The sequence below is a fragment of the Culex pipiens genome, chromosome 3, assembly GCF_016801865.2.
Source record: "Culex pipiens pallens isolate TS chromosome 3, TS_CPP_V2, whole genome shotgun sequence".
Taxonomy (NCBI): Eukaryota; Metazoa; Arthropoda; class Insecta; order Diptera; family Culicidae; genus Culex; species Culex pipiens.
In genome coordinates, this window is record NC_068939.1 from 11,473,670 (window position 1) to 11,490,759 (window position 17,090).

Below are 17,090 nucleotides of genomic sequence, written 5' to 3' on the forward strand. Positions count from 1 at the left end.
GGGCTCTTTGAACAAACTCCAATCGACAGAATTGAATTTTAGTGAATTTTCTGTCAGCAAATAAAATTGCACTTTATTTATTGGCAGAAAATTCAATAAAATTCACTAACTAAAATTTAACTCTGTAGATTAAAATGTTAAGAGAGCTCAAATCCATCATACCTTGCTGAAAATGTGGAGTTTCAACTGAAATTAACTTCAAAAATGTCAAGTTGTGTTATCTGATTTTTTGCTAAAATTGAAAATGATCAGTTTTATGACTTTAACCCAGTCTACCAGTCAAACCTTCCTGGAAGCTTTAATACTTGCAAAAAAAAAACACACAACTTTAAACAACTTATAAAACCACATTCTTCCGGCTGTTGGCCGATAAAAACTCTTTTCCACAACAAGCTGCTAGTTTGCCGGTAATCTTAGAGCGAAAAAAGCTGAACGCAGAAAAGTTTATTTTTGTTAAACTTTCCCACCCAAAGCAAAGCCAAAGCAGTCGCGGTAAATTCTTTTAATCACTTTCTCAAGATTTTCTCGTGGGTGGGGAAATCAGGGGGTGGCACCGCAACTTTGTGGCCAGCCACCTTCAAAGTTGTTTGAGGAGTGTGTCCCGCGCGAGTACTTTGCAAGTAATGATGCAAGTAATCATCTTTGAAAGGGCTTTTTTTGTTTGATGAGCAGGTTTATGTTTTTTTTTGTAGTGGAAAATGAAAAAAATGTAAAATTACATCTTTTCGATGTAAATTTACATAACTTCTTGTGAAACAAGTAATACTACACACAAATCCATGTAAATTTACAGATTCATACACAAATACAAAAAGTTTTATTTTAAAAGGTTGAAACAATTATTGGGGCAATGATACCTCTTTTTTTACCTAACTTCTTGTGAAATAAATAAAATAACACACAATTACATGTAAATTTGCATATTCATACAAAGTGAAAAAACGGAATGTTTCAGATTTGATTAAAATTAATAAAAACACAACATTTTTCAAACAAAGGACCATCCGTCTCCATTAGCATCAAATGTGTGCTCATTTGAACAAAAAAAATAACATTTTTCCATTTTTCCGCAAATGCAAACAAGTACTTCCCATTTCACGGTTGTTTTCCCACTCGAACCATGTTTCTGCCAGTCGAGAGAGGTGACACTAATGAAAATGGATCGTCATTCTTGAAAAACGACCACACCCGGGCGCGATATGTGGAACAAAATTAACTGATATTGAAACCACATTCGTTTTAACGATAGTTTTCATGTTTAAAGAGTGGCTGGTTTTGTAATTACAGGTTTTTTTTGCTCCTGTTTGTGAATCATGTTCATGAGTACCGGAATCGAATAACATAATATGATTATTAGCCTCAGCGCAACCGTGAAAGAGGCGTGAAATTGTGGTAATTAAAAGCATACCAGGGAATTAAAAATATCTACTTTGGCTTGTGCAAATGTGATAAACATAAAATATTAAAATTGATACCACAGTTACAGATCGTTGATGAAAGAGAGGTTGGCACCTGTAAACAAACAGCAAAAAAAGCGCTTGAAACTTTATGTGTACATTTACTCGGAAACCATAATCTAGGCATAGGTGAATCAAACAGTTAGTTGTGTACTTAAAAACCAACGGAATTGTGTGCGCTTTCCACCCAACTCATAAATACTGCAAGCACGAAATGAAAAACGCTTTTCAAGTCAGAAAAGTTTTCCCCAGCTAAGCTAAATGTAATCACCACCAGTTACGCAACTTTATCTCGATTAGAGTAGTGAGGCATCAACGAAAGAAGAGGCGGATATTTATTTACTTACTTTTCATAACATGATGACAGTAAGCGATTCTAGATGATGACGCGAAACGCGCACACGTGGAAAGTCAAAGTAAGGAGACGATGTCACGATTCATTAGTTTTTCACCAGCCATTTACAGTTTCTGCAGTGGAAGGGATCGTCCCAAGCTCGACGCCGTAAAGCGATGGATTTAAACGCGTAGAGAAGATGGTTAGATAACTATATAGTGTTGTTTTATATAATCTTTAATTTTCTTTTTATGAAATCTAGTGTGACGAAAGGGAGTGATTAGAGAAGAGATTGTTTTGTTTACATAGAAACTAATTGCAGACTGGTTCATCAAACTGGCTTTAAAAACAACTACACAGATTAAAAAAATGGTTGTGATTGTTAAAAAGTTTTATGAATACATCTTTTTGATGTTATTTTACCTAAATTTTTGTGACATAAATAAAATTACACACAAATAGATGTACATTTACACGATCCTACAGATTAAAATTAAATTTCATTTTGGGAAAGTAGTAAAAATATGGTTTAATTTTTCATGCAATTGATGTAATGATATCTAAATTCATGTGAAATATGTAAAATTACCCAAAGAAAGATGTGAATTTACACATTCAAACTCAGTTAAAAAATAATTTCATTTTGGAAGGTCGAAACAATAATATGTTATTAAAAACCTCTTTCCGATGTAATTTTACATCTTTTTTGTGAAACATGTAAAATTACTAACAAATCGTTGTAAACTCACATTTACATACACAGCTAAAAACATCAAATTTTGAAGGCTGAAAAAAAATGTTTTAATGTTACCAGTTTAAGCTGTTATTTTACCTAAGAAAAATTACACACAAATACACGTAAACTTACATATTCATTCACAGTTACAAAAAGTTTCATTTTGGAGGGTTGAAAAAAATTATGATTGAATGATGACCTCTTTTCGATGTAATTTTACAAAAAATGTATGTAAAAGTACAGATAAAAAGAGCATGAGCATGAGCATGAGCATGAGAGACCACCCATGGTTGTCCTTCTCCGTTGCTGAACAGGACCGTAATATCCTATCAATACAACTGACCATACGCTTAAACGATCTAATGGTGTTTCCCTTATCAACAGCATGTATGAATGCGTTGAAAAGATAAAACATCAAGATCATTAAAACTAGATCTGAAGCAAATAGGTTACAGTCATTGGCCACCAATGGCGCCCGCCATGTCAGTTTGTAGATCTCGTGGGGATTGGGACGGGAATGTTAGTTAGCACAGGTTGCTACAAAGGGTGGGTTCTATACGATATCCACACCCCCACGTGTGCCGGAAAACTACTTCTACTTGGGATTTTGTTAGTGGGAAAGGGTAATGGCCAGGATTCATCATAAAGGATGATGATGCGACCCAATAATCAATAAATTTTGTTTAATGATGTGATGTATTATGCATTCTCAAGGCAAACAGTCGAAGGATGCGGATGAGATTATTCCCGGTTATTTGGTGTTGAGTTTAGCATAAATGATTCAATCTTAGACAGCCGGCTGTGGAAAGATAAAACCAAATAAAATGCGAAAACGCGAAACCGCTCGGACCGAAAAACACACACAATCGGGGGGAAAAAAGACGGAAACGGCAACGAAAATCCGGCTTGCTGACCGCGACGCGAACCGTTCAAATTCTCCAAAGCAACTGTCAAACATCGCATCGAAATACACACACAATCGGGGGGGAAACAGAGACGGAAACGGCAACGAAAATCCGGCTTGTTTACCGCGACGCGAACCGTTCAAATTCTCCAAAGCAACTGTCAAACATCCCGAAATCACCCGGGTCGAAATACACACACAATCGGGGGGGAAACAAAGACGGAAACGGCAACGAAAATCCGGCTTGTATACCGCGACGCGAACCGTTCAAATTCTTCAAAGCAACTCTGTAAAAGTACAGATAAAAAGATGTAAATTTACTTTAAAAAAAATGTTAACATCTAAAATGTGAAACAAGTAAAAATTCACAAAAAAATATGTAATTTTTCATCTTGTAGTATTACATCTAGGATTTTTTGATGGATTTTGTTTCAAACATAAACGTGTAATGCCATATCCGGAAATGGTGATTTTTACAGAAAAATATGTATAATATTGCATCTAAAAATATGTAAATTCACGTTTTGTTATGTGTAATTTCACAAATTCTACACAAAAAAAATATGTAAAATTACATGTAAAAATAGGTAATATTTAAAGTTTGTTTTTACTAATTGTGTAGCCAGTACACCATACAAAATGAACCAGTCTAGCAAACAATCTCGTGTGATACATATTTTTACATACATACATAGCGAATAGTGATACAAGTACTAGAGGTGATTTAGCGATGAGAGAAAAAAAGCCGTGGTTTTGTTTTCGAGTGCAGTTTTCCTAATGAGAGTTTTCCTTCGCTATATTGTGTTCCTTTATTAGTTTTCTAGTCATTGTTCTGCTAGAGAAATAGAAATCAACAAAGTGCTCTTTTGTACGTGTGACTGTGTGTTTGTATGTGTTTTATTTTAGGCATTCTTGAAAACTGTTTTTTTTTGTTTTTGACAAAATGATTTAAAGCGAAAAAAAATATAACGGAAACAAATCAGATGATTATACTGAATTGTATAGCAACTTCGCAAAGTTTAAAAAGAGTGAACTAGTAAAAAATTAAAAGGAAACAAAAGAATTTAATTCACCGCTTTTCATGTAATTTTACCTAACAGTTACAGTAAAAAAATAATGCATCTTCTGAGGTTAAATTTGAGCCAGAAAAATAATTCATAAAAAAGTGTTTTAAAATTACAATGGAAAACGTAAAATTACATAATTTTATGTGCGGTTGAGTTTTACATATGTTTCAGGTAAAATTACATAAAAAACATGTAAACTTGCATTTTGAAATTTTCATCATTCACCTTTACACTTTTGTTCCTGTGACAGTGTGTTTGAGTTTTTGAGAGTGTGAGTTCAACGAATCATATCTTATGAAGTGAAAGCCAAATCAAAACCTACCTACTAGAGATGACAATAGTTTTCTTAGTTATACTCAACTAGTGTGATACAGTTTATACCAGAAATCAAAACAAGGTTTTACAAATCTTCGTAGTTTATAGATGTCCAGTTTTTAGACACTGTTTTATATTAGTAGTTTATAGACAAATTTTCCTTTGAGTTACCGTTTGCGATAATTCATCCTCTCAAAATGGTTGAATTTTGTGGTGTGATATTTTTTAGTTTTTTAAGATATGAATCCATCAAACCAAGGGTATCACAAGGCAGAGGTGTGCTGTTTGGCTGCCAGAGGTGTTGCCGTAGCAAAGGAACGCGTCAACAACAACAAACATCCTTCCATTTATTGCTGCTAGAAGCTAAAACATTGTTTTTTTTTAATTATTATTTCCGTTGTTACTCAATGTATGCTTCGTTAGTAACGATTTTATTTGTTCTTTGTTTTCCCATTATTCGATGTCCGCCTTTTAACGTTAGCATTTTCCTTCCAACCTCCTCCCCCTGAACCTCAAAAAAACCACGCCGATAGCAGACCACTTCCCCCCACCGAATTGGAAATGCTCCCAATTTTTTGCCGAGCCGCCAGGCCGATGCCAAACAAGTGAATCTAAACGTAGTTTTTTTTTTCGTTTCTGCATTTTTAGATTTTATGTGGTCGCTGGGGACTTTACCTGATGGTAAGAAAATTTCAAATTTTTTAAACTAACTCCTTCAAAAACCGAAACCGATTGATTTTGATTTCTACCGTTTTTTTTATTCTCTTCTCTCACTTTGAGCATTTTGATTTTGACTTCGATACCGAATCTCTCTCTATTTGTACTTTTTTGTAACTTTTTTTTATTTTCTGTTATATTTGCGGTGAACGAAATTTAAAAAAAATATCTTAAAACAGCAATAAAGCGAAACCAAATTGGACAACTATATCAGAAAAACCAAACTCTTCTTTTCCGCAAAAACTTTATAAAAAACTTCTTTTTGTGTCTCTTTTCAATTTTGCGTGCAAAACACTGTCAGAAAAATTTCAAATTTCTCTTACTATCACAAGCAAAACGTCAGCGAACAGTTGATAAAAGCTCACCCTCTTTCTTTGTTTTTGTGTCAAATCTAAGTGTTATTTGTCCTTTACTAAAATGAAAACTTTACACAAACTCCCAACAAGATAAAATACTTATTTTATTTTCCTGTAAGTCGCACCTTGAAAAAAACTAAACGCTCCCCCAAATTTATCCATATTGATGTCCATTTAGTTTCTGCTATATCTGCCTGCGCCTCCTTTAGATATGCTAATAAACCGTATTCTAACCATTTTAGTTTAACGTGATATTAGCCGATTATTTTAAGTTTTCACCCATTTTTCACAAACCCAAGCCAAAAAAAATCAATCATTATCGGCAAATCAAACTGAAAGACTCTCGATGTTGTTGTTTTTAAAAGCTCCTCTCCCTTCAGTCAATCAGTGTTGATTTGTTCTAAGCCCCATAATCCATTCAGCAAGCGCTGAGAAAGAATGAAAAAGGAATCATTTGCAGGACCCCACCAAACTAATCAAATTGTTTAGTTTTTTTGTTCCAGGGTAATCGATTGTAATTTTTTGCAAAACCAGATTTACAATCCATTGCCCTTGTTTTGTGATGGATTGCAACCACAACAAGTGCGATCCTTATTGGAATTTTGTTTTTCTCTAATTCAGCTGGAGCTGGAGAATTTGTTGCAATGTATAGGGATTTAATTGGAATAGCTAGTGAATTGTGTTCCAGGATGCAACTCGCAAACAATGTAGTAGAGGTTGAGTGTTTATTTATTTATTTTTTTGTTCACTTTTAACCTGTAAGTCATCATAGCGAGAGAACTAGCACTGTACAATGAGACCGTTTGAGAATAAAAAACCTGTACTGATAAGTATGAGTACTTTTTAGATCTACAGATATAGAATAAACTAGTTTTGACTCCTTCTTTTAGCTGAACAGGTAGTATATATTGACTGATTATAAAATTTCTAGTTTCACAGAGTAGCGTTAATAGTCATCATTCTCCATTCAAGGACACCATGAAGAGTTACAACACACGATGCAATTCTCTTGAACAAAATTTCGTTCAACATCGAATCATTAACTTTACAGGATAAACATTACTCTCCAATTATATTTTTTAAGCACGAAACGCATATGTTTGTATAAAGACATGATATCAAATAACTAGTTAAAAAATACCATTTTGCAAATAACTGAATAAAATAATAATAAGAATACTTTCAACGCTCAGTAAAGCTACCGCAATGATCAGAAACTCTGAAAACAAATGAATAATTTGCAGTTTTCAAAGAGAGAAAAATCAAACTTTGAAAAGTAATTAGTTCGTCCATCGTGATGTGAATGAGGTAACATTTTTTTCCAAGAGTTCTACAAGAGCTCTTCGAGATAGCTACAGCATAGCAGTTTGGACCGCGGTAGGATAAAACTCTCTTCAAGTACTCTTCCAAACTCCTGAAGAAGTTTTGAAGAAAATTTTATCCTACCGCGGTCCAAACTGCTAAGCTGTAGCTATCTCGAAGAGCTCTTGTAGAACTCTTGGAAAAAATGTTACTTGGGTAAATAAGCCTCATCGATGAAATAATATTTATCAAAATCGTTGCAACAAGAACAAAATTAAAAGAAATTAATCCCAAGTAGCAAAAAGTTTCAGGAGTTCTACAAAAGCTCTAGCTCTAGCAGTTTGGACCGTGGCATGATTGAATTAAACTCAAACCTTCTTCAAGACTTTTGAAGAGTACTAGAAAGGCATTGTATCTTGCAACGGTCCAAATTGATATGATTTAGCTATCTCGTTGAACACTTGAAGAACTGAAACTTTTTACTACCTTTGAAGGCACTCCTTCTCATTAAAAAAAAAACTTAATTTTAAGCTCAAAAATCCAGTTTCAAGACTATCAGTGCTAATACAATGAACAAAGAAATTGAAGAATATTTCGTCAACTCATTGGTGTTCCTCTAAAAGTTTGGACAAGATTTCCCACACATTGAATCACAATGGTTAATACTTTTGGGAGAGAAAAATTTACCATGAAGAAAAACACTTCCGGAGTTTTTTTTTAAGTTTCGATAAACAAAATGTTCAATTATTATTTTTTGCTTTTGGATGGTTTTTCAAACCGCCTTGATTCAAGGGTATTCAAAAACTCACAAAAAGTAAAAAAAATGTTATTTTTTTTATTTTTAAGTTAATACATCACTGATGCTCAATATTGTGATGTTTCTTCTTTAAAAAATAAATAAAGAAAACATTCATGAAAATATGGAAATCCATTCGAACATTTGTGAATACTCAATGCAGACCAAATAAATAGATAAATCTCTTTATCAAAGAACATTGAGATCTATGTTTCAGTTCATATTTCATTAACGATCACAGTAAACAATATGCAATTCGAACTCCAATGGACAATGAATATTTTAGGAGAAGTTTTTAGTTTTGAGAAGAGCTGAAATGAAATTTGTACAATCGATTGAAAACTGTTTTAATTTAAAATAATATCGGATATGTTTAATAATATCGGACACTTAAAGGCTTAAACAAATTTTGAACAGTTTATTACTGTTCAAAAGCATGATAAAAATAAAATATATTTTATTCCCAATTTTCAGATAATTTCAACAAAATTTATACAAAATTGCTAAACACAATAGAACAGTTAAGATTTCGTCCCAAATTCGCAAAATATCAATGAATTCACTAAATTTATTAAAGTTTTACTTCTTTTCTGATGCCTGATTTGGTCTCAAAATTCAAAATTTGTTAAAAAAATTAATCAATGATTTGATTATACATGCATAAATAAACATTAAACACATCATCTTTTTTTTATAATTTTTAGCAATTTTTGGGGAAATATTAAAGCGGTGGTCAAAAACTTTAAATAAAATTTGCTAAGATTTGATTACTATGATGTTTGAAGAATTTAACTGATACTATTTTCAAGATATTGGATACCTAAACAGCCTTTCACCTTTACCAGAACAAAGAAACAAAATTTTTAAACAGTTTTTATTTTCCCAAATAACCGTTTCTAAAGTATTTTTTAACTGGTCTGATACAAGTATTCTTCATTTTTTTAGCCAGCCTGCTAAAAAAATGCATTGGATATTGAAAAATTTAAAGAAACTAAAATTTTCATGAATTGAAAAAGAATTGATAAATTCTTGAATATTTAAAATGAAAATTAACAATTCTGCACGGATAGAAATCCTGCAAGCAATTCCGGTAACTCTCTGTTATCGAATTTGTAATCATATGTTTCTAAAATCGACAAATTTTTTTTCGCTTTTGTAAACAATGTTGTCAATTTTGAAAACATTTACAACGAAATTGATAGAAAATGTTGAACATTTCAATGTTTACAAATTCCACATGATAGAGTTACCGGATTTTCTAACATGATTTCTATCCGTGTGTGTAGCATTTTCATCCCTCAAAACCCAGATTTTCTGTACAGTTTATGTATTTTTGAAGCTTGTTCAACATTGTAGCTGAACCTGACAATTTTTCAAAAATTGTTTTTTAATGCAGAATATTTTTGAAAAATTAGTTTATTACAAATCAAAAATTAAGTTAAAAATAAAATCAAATTTGGTTTTGAGAAATTTAACCAAACAAAGTTTAATAAAGTTGTCTAAATTTCATGAAAACATTTATTTAAGGCTCAGAAAGGTATCATTTCCAGTTGGCCATTTGGCGGCCATGTTTGTTTCAGAGAAAAAAACATTCAAATCTTGATTCAGAATGTATCAACCAAAAAATGGTTTTCTTCTTTTTGTTTGCAGAAGCATTTTAAATATCGTGATTTAATCTTAATTTCAATGTACTATTTTTGAACCATGAATTCAGAACCATCATTGACAGTCATTAACCCAAGAGTGAATAACACCATCTACGACCCTAAATAAAATTTATTTTCTGTTTCCGATCTGAGATTTAGTATTCACAAGAAAACCAATTATGGAATTTGAAGCAATGCAAATGGATTCAAATTCAACCTAACAGAAAAAATGTGAATGTCAGCTCAGAGCTAAGGACTGTAGATTCAAAACAAGTTATAGGTACAGGAACCAGGCAAAAATAATGAAAACAACTGACAAAATGATATGTTACTTACCAGCAGCTTAGTAAATCTTAAAAAAAAGGTTCAAAGCAGGGATCAGGATAATTTAGGTTAACTTGTATGTTAACATGTGAATTTATATAAAAGCAAAAAATCATTTTGTAAGCCATAAATCAAAACGCTGAATAATTCATCTAACTCAATATAATTCTATTGAGTGATAAAAACAGTTAAAAAATTGCAATGATTCCTTTTCATCATCTTTCTCAGATAACACTAAGCTTTCCACTAATCAATAAGCAACTCTGCAAATCAAACTATATCACACAACTAATGCCACTCTTTCTTTCTCTTCCCCCTTCTCCTTCCGTTTCGTTTTTCTTCCCTCTCTCCTGCAGGTTTCCCCGCCGCCGCATACGCCGCGTACGCGGCCGGTCGCGGCTTCTCCGGCTATCCGAGCTTCGGACTACCGTACCCCACAGGTAACCTTAACTTGGCCACACTACACGCCCACCTGGCGGCGGCTGCCAGCGTCGCGGCCGCCGCCTCCCACCACCACACCGCTCACCCACACACCAACAACGGTTCCACTTCCGCAAGCCACGTGGCTGCCTCCCATCACCACCACCACACCACTCACCCCCTTCTGTCCACGTGTCATCCCCTGCACCACCACCACCACCATCATCACCCGTTCGAGCATTTGGGTCTGTTTTCGTCGCTGCACCACCAGCACCAACAGGGGGGTCACCACCACCACTTGTGAACAAAGTCCAAGATGGCGGCCGGCGACCGGAAGTCGACGCCGCCAAAGGTGGAACCGCTGGAGGGAGGGGCGGGGTCTTCTGCGACTTCCGCAGTTGTGGGAAACGTGGTCAAATGATACCAGCAGATGGCGGAGTCCTCCTGTGAGGATCCGCAGTGCTACTTGCTTGGGGATGACTGTTGCTGTCGCCGTTGTTTTGCTTGTTGCGAGGAGCGCTGTTGTCCTCCTTAAGGAATTGAGATTGTTTTTTTGAGCTTTTGTTTGATTTTTGGGAAAGTAAAACTGATATCACAAACGAATTCCTTCCAAAAGATTTGCCGTAAAGTGTAATTTTGTGATTTTGGGAAAAAAAATAAACTTGATTAGATTAGTTCAATTTCAGTGCAGCTTAAAAGCTTCCTTTTAGCTGCATTGGCCGTCAAAAGAGGTAACGTTTAGTGACAGGTGATTAGCGTCTCATTTGCGTAGGATTAACACGTGCGTATAATCAGTATAGTCAGCTACTCTGAAGAATTTTAATCTACCAATCCCCCAACACTAGCGGTATTTGTCTAACTGTTAGTTTAGCCGAGCTCTCTCAGCTCATTTACCACGTATAGACCAGCAATAATAATTAGACTGTGGGTGGAGGAGCGCGGGAGTGGGTGGTGAATCGATTGGAAAACCGCACACCCAACTCACTGCCCGTTTTGCCACACACACGCACACAAATTCACGTAATCTTAATCTACTTAGCTATTCCAGCCGGTTGGTGTTTACCGGATTACTTAATCTAGCTGAAAATTGAATAATTATACCGCGTGTTGACGTGTTTGCTGCCCAGTGGCAGATTGCACCTTTATGAAAGACAGAATTATGCATTAGAGAGAGAGCGCGCGCACAAATGGGCAATCGATTCGGGGAGGTGAATCGCTGGAGTGGTATTTTAATATAAACAGGGGCAAAATGGAGCGTCGAAAAGGTCACATTTGAACAAGATTGAAAAAGAGCAAATTTTACAGATTGAACAAACTAACAAACTGACAGACACTTGACTTAACTTCACTTGACTTCACCTATCTTGACATCACTAGAATCCACTTGACTTCACAAGACTTCATTTGATTTCACTTGACTTTACTTGACTTCACTTAACTTTTCAAATTGTTACAATTTTGCAACTATTCCCTCGACTATGAAGTTTGCAATCGAGGTGAAAGTCCGCCAGAACAGTCATTTGACTCACTTGACTTCACTAGATTTCACATGACTCCACTTAACTGCACTTGAATTCACTTGACTTCACTTGGCATCTCTTGACTTCACTTCACATGTCTTCACTTGATTGAACGTAACTCAACTTTTGCTCCCAAAATCACTTCAAATTGCTACAATTTTGAAACTATTCCCTCGACTGTGAAGTCCGCAATCGAAGTGAAAGTCAGCCAGAAATGTCATTTGACTCACTTGACCTCACTTGAATTGGCATGACTTCACTGGATTTCACTTGACTTCACTAGAGTTCACATGACTGCACATTACTTTACTTTACTCCACTTGAATTTACGTGACTTCACTTGGCATCATTTAACTTCACTTCATATGTCTTTACTTGATTTCACGTCACTTACCTTCGCTCCCAAAATCACATCAAATTTCTTCATTTTTAAAACAACTCTCTTAACTCTGAAGTCCGCAATCGAGTTGAAAGTCGGCCTGACCAGTAATTTAACTCACTTCACGTTACCTAACTTGAATTGGCATGATTACATTTAATTCACAAAATTTCGCTTAACATCACATGACTTTACTTGACTTTACTTGACTTCACTAGATTTCATTTGACTTAACATGACTTCACTTGACTCCACATGACTCCACTGCACTTAACACAACTTCACTTGAATTCACTTGACTTCACTTCACATGTCTTGATTTCACGTGACTTACCTTTGCTTCCAAAATCACTTCAAATTGCTAAAAATTTTAAACTATTCCCTCGACTGTGAAGTCCGCAATCGAGGTGAAGTCAGCCAGAACAGTCATTTGACTTTCTTGAATAACATGACTTCACTGGATTTCACGTGACTTCAATAGAGTTCATTTGACTTCACTTAACTTTACTAGAATTCACTTGACTTCACTTAACTTCACTTGACATCACTTGACTTCACTTAACTTCACCTGAATTCACTTGATTTCACTTGGCATCACTTGACTTCACTTTACATGACTTCACTCGATTGCATGTAACTTATCTTTGTTCCCAAAATCACTTCAAATTGTTATAATATTGAAACTAATCTCTCGACTGTGAAGTCCGTAATCGAGGTGCAAGTCAGCTAGAAAAGTCAGTTGACTTTCTTGACTTCACGTGACCTCACTTGAATTAACATCACTTCACTGAATTTCATTAGATTTCACTAGACTTCAATTGATTTCACTTCACTTCACTTGACTTTACATGACTTTACTTGACATCACTTGACTTCTGTTGACTTCACTTGACTGTACTTGACTTCACTTATTTTCATATAACTTCATTTGACTTCACCTGACTTCACTTTACTTCACTTGACTTCAATTAACTGAAAATCTCCGCTCCCAATTTCACTTCAAATTTCTTCAATTTCAAAGCTACTCCCTCAATTTCAAAGCTACTCCCTCGATCGAGGTGCAAGTCAACCAGAACAGACTTTTGACTTACTTGACTTCACGAGACCTCACTTGACTTCACATGATCTCACTTAACTTCACTAGATTTCACTTGACTTCTCTTGATTTCACTTGGCATCACTTAACTTCACTTGACTTTACATGATTTACTTGACTTCACATGACTTTACTTGACTTCACATGACTTCACTTAACATCACTAGATTTCTCTTGAATTCACTTGGCATCACTTGACTTCACTTGATTTCACGTCACTTACCTTCGCTTCCAAAATCACATCAAATAACTTCATTTTTGAAAGAACTCTTTTAACTCTGAAGTCCGCAATCGAGGTGAAGATCAGCCTTATCAGTAATTTGACTCACTTGAATTCACGAGACCTCACTTGAATTGACAAGATTTCACTGGATTTCGCTTGACTTCACATGACTTTACTTAACTTCACTTAACTTCACTTGACTTCTCTTGACTGCATTGGACTTCACTTGACTTCTCTTGAATTCACTTGGCATCAATTACTTAATTTTTGAAACAACTCTCTTGACTCTGAAGTCCGCAATTGAGGTGAAGATCAGCCTGATCAGTAATTTGACTTCACTTGACTTCACTTGACTTCACTTGACTTCACTTGACTTCACTTGACTGCACTGGACTTCACTTGTTTTCACATAACTTCACTTGATTGCACTGGACTTCACTTGACTTCCCTTGTTTTCACTTGACTTCACTTGAATTCACTTGACTTCACTTGACTTCACATGACTTCACTTCACTTCACTTGCCTTCATTTGGCTTCTTTGGACTTACCTGAAAATCTCTTAACTTACCTTCGCTCCCAATTTCACTTCAAATTTCTTCAAGTTCAACGCTACTCCATCGACTCTGAAGTCCGCAATCGAGGTGAAGACCAACCTGAAACGGTCCAACTCGGTCATTCCGGCCATTTTAGCAGCGTGCGGTTTTCGCACCACTGCAACCCCTTGAACCAATAACCGGCCGACCACCACCACATACACACATTATCCAATAATTGCGCACGTGGTCACAGAGCTTCGCGCCAAGGATGATCACGCGTGTGCTAACATTATCCTCATCATCACCATAACCATCACCGATACGATACGCCATAATTATCTTCGGGCACGAGACCGCCATGAACCGCCGCGACGCAAATGAAGATGCAAATATCGTAATTAAAGTAGTTTAAATATAATCTTATTACGAAACTTGATAACATTTGCGGCCTTCGGCCGAAGACCATATGCGTAACGGGTTGCTCTCGGTGGTGATAATAAGATCCTGTAATTATCGCAAGCTCGAGTAGACTGATGCAGTTCTTGGTTCCGGGAGAAATTCTCCGCGGTAACCACCACGACACGAGTGGGGTTGAAAAGTTTATCTTCTTGCGAGGATTTCATCCTGCGAGGGTATTTGGAGGAGGGGTTCAAGCTAGCGTGGTGAGCAATTAGGGTTTGTTAGTTTAGTTTGATGGTTGAGATAATTGAGATGAGGATGCTGGAATCAGCAGATTTAAGGTCTTCTTGAATAGTTGAATAAATTGACAGAATAATTGCAACTTTAAAAATATTTGACTCAACATATTTAAAGAAAAATTTACTCCAAAAAAAATGTACTTACCATGCCAAAATTTGAAGTCCGCATTAGAATCATTGCTTCAACCCAAAATAATCACAATACATCAAATTCATGTCCCGGAAGAGGAACTTCCCAGAATTGCCAAATCATATTTATCGACACCATTAGAAAAGGTCCATTTAACGACCCTGAACTCACTCCAGCAGTCCATCACCGCAGAATCGAAACCCATTCCACGCGTACTCGTAAAAATTAGCCGTAAGCAAGATCCACTTTTAACCCATAGCTACTTACCTTTACAGCCAGTAATCCAGTGACATTAGCCCGAAAGTATTGAGCGCCGTAATTCTCGTAGCATAATGTATCTCGTCGTTCCCAAGTATCTATTACATCTAGTCGACTCTCCCTCCAGCGTAATCCCACGTTACCTTATAGTCCACAGCAATAAATCTCCCGTTTCCCATAAAACGGTTCGGGTGGTAACATTTTAAAATAGCCTAATAAATAAGTATATTAAAACAACAAAGTTTAATGAATCTGGGCGGTGGGGCCCTTCTTCAATTTTACAAGCAGTTTATGAAAATGCGTTTTCCCCGCCTAAACGAAGAAAAAAGTGCTGATCACTGCGAGTCCAGCAAACGAATTGGAACGAATCGACGCTCTTTTCGTTAGTTGGTCGAAAAAACAAGCCCAACCAAAAAAAAATCGATTTCTTTTGGGACAGAGTTGATGGTGGGGGGGGACCTTAGAAATCAGGGATGCGTGAATAATTTGTGAAACGACCGAGATAATTTAAGGTGCTTCGCGGGCTGGTCGCCACACCCCTTGGAACTCAATTTTGGTCATCCGGTGAAAAGTTTGTTGTAATTTTTTGTTGGTCTTCTTCTTGCTTGTTTTACTGGAATTTTTCGGGGGGATTCTTGGGAGGGGATTCAGGGATGCTTTCGGATGACCTTGTTTTCGCCCAACTTGTCCACGTTGTGCTGGATTTTGACAGGTGACAGATCGACAGATTTAAAGACTTACCAAATTTGTTCAGCTTCAAATTAAGATTCACACTTTTCCACTATCTCACTTCTACTTACCTGAAAAGTTACAGCTTTTCCAGAAAACTGATAAACTTACTTAAGTTTGAAGTCCGCAATAGAAATCAATATCTAAAATTGCTTCAGAACAAAGTAATTCTGCCTCACTTACTAATATTTGAAGTCCGCAATAAAAATCAGTATTCAAATTTTCTTCAAAACAACGAAACTCTGCTCCACTAATGTAGGTTTGAAGTCCGCAATAGAAAAGAGAACAAATTGTCACAAACCTGGAACAACTCACCACACCGTCTACGATCAACACGCCCCCGTTGGCAGGTTGTTTTCCCCCCTAAGAAACTAATTCCGGTGGGGATTATGGGGGGGACCAGAATCCGGTCTGGTCATGTCTGGCCTGCGTAGAGCGTTCATCGGTTCGTAAAGTTTTGCTGACTGCCTGTTTTTTACGAGAGATAGAACCTTAAGCTATCCTGGTTCCACGTGGTTGATGAAGAGGCAGGGTGTTGAGGTGACATGACATTTCACTTTGATGACTGTAAATTTATGGGACGATGTGATGGTCAATGGGTTTGAAGCAGATAAAGGGAGAGGGTACGAGCTAGGACGTAGTTATTTTGAAAACATAAATATTTGCAAAATGCTGAAGTGATTATTGCAAGGAGCTGTCAAGGCATAAACTATCAAAAATACAAACAAAACCACTCTCGTGGTCGTGTTGGTCGTTTCACAACTCACACACTAGCCTTTGTCAGCGTGAGCTGAGTCACGATGATATGCTGTAATTATTGACATCGTAAACTTTCATCATCACTGTTTACTGGTGACAGAAGCTTTCTACAAGCTAGGTACTTACCAGGGTATCGACACCAACAAAATTAATCACCAACTTAAAATATCATGTACTTACCAGATCACCAACCATCGATTTCCTCATCAATAATGATCAAGTCTTTAAAGTTGAAGTCCGGTTTTGAGAAGGAGCTTCAATCCAATCAACTCGATGTTACTGTTTGCCTACATTTCGGCGTATTGCCTTCATGAATCGCTCTTCACATGCTAACACAATGAGTTTTGCGAATCAATACAAGTTGCATCCACCTTCCAAAGTGAGCCGT

The 17,090-nt window shown here is 36.2% G+C and overlaps 1 protein-coding gene across 2 annotated transcripts in view; it reads left to right on the forward strand.

The window, feature by feature from the left end:
- LOC120432606 (RNA-binding protein Musashi homolog Rbp6) overlaps positions 1 to 17,090 on the forward strand; it is a 1,179,690-nt gene that overhangs the window by 1,110,845 nt on the left and 51,755 nt on the right. The window contains exons 11-12 of one of the 2 annotated variants that reach the window (XM_052709473.1): positions 5,462 to 5,494; positions 10,311 to 10,394. In XM_052709473.1, the coding sequence (XP_052565433.1) occupies positions 5,462 to 5,494; positions 10,311 to 10,394 (117 nt within the window). The remainder of the gene's footprint in view (positions 1 to 5,461; positions 5,495 to 10,310; positions 10,395 to 17,090) is intronic. The other variant, XM_052709474.1, reaches the window with a different exon arrangement.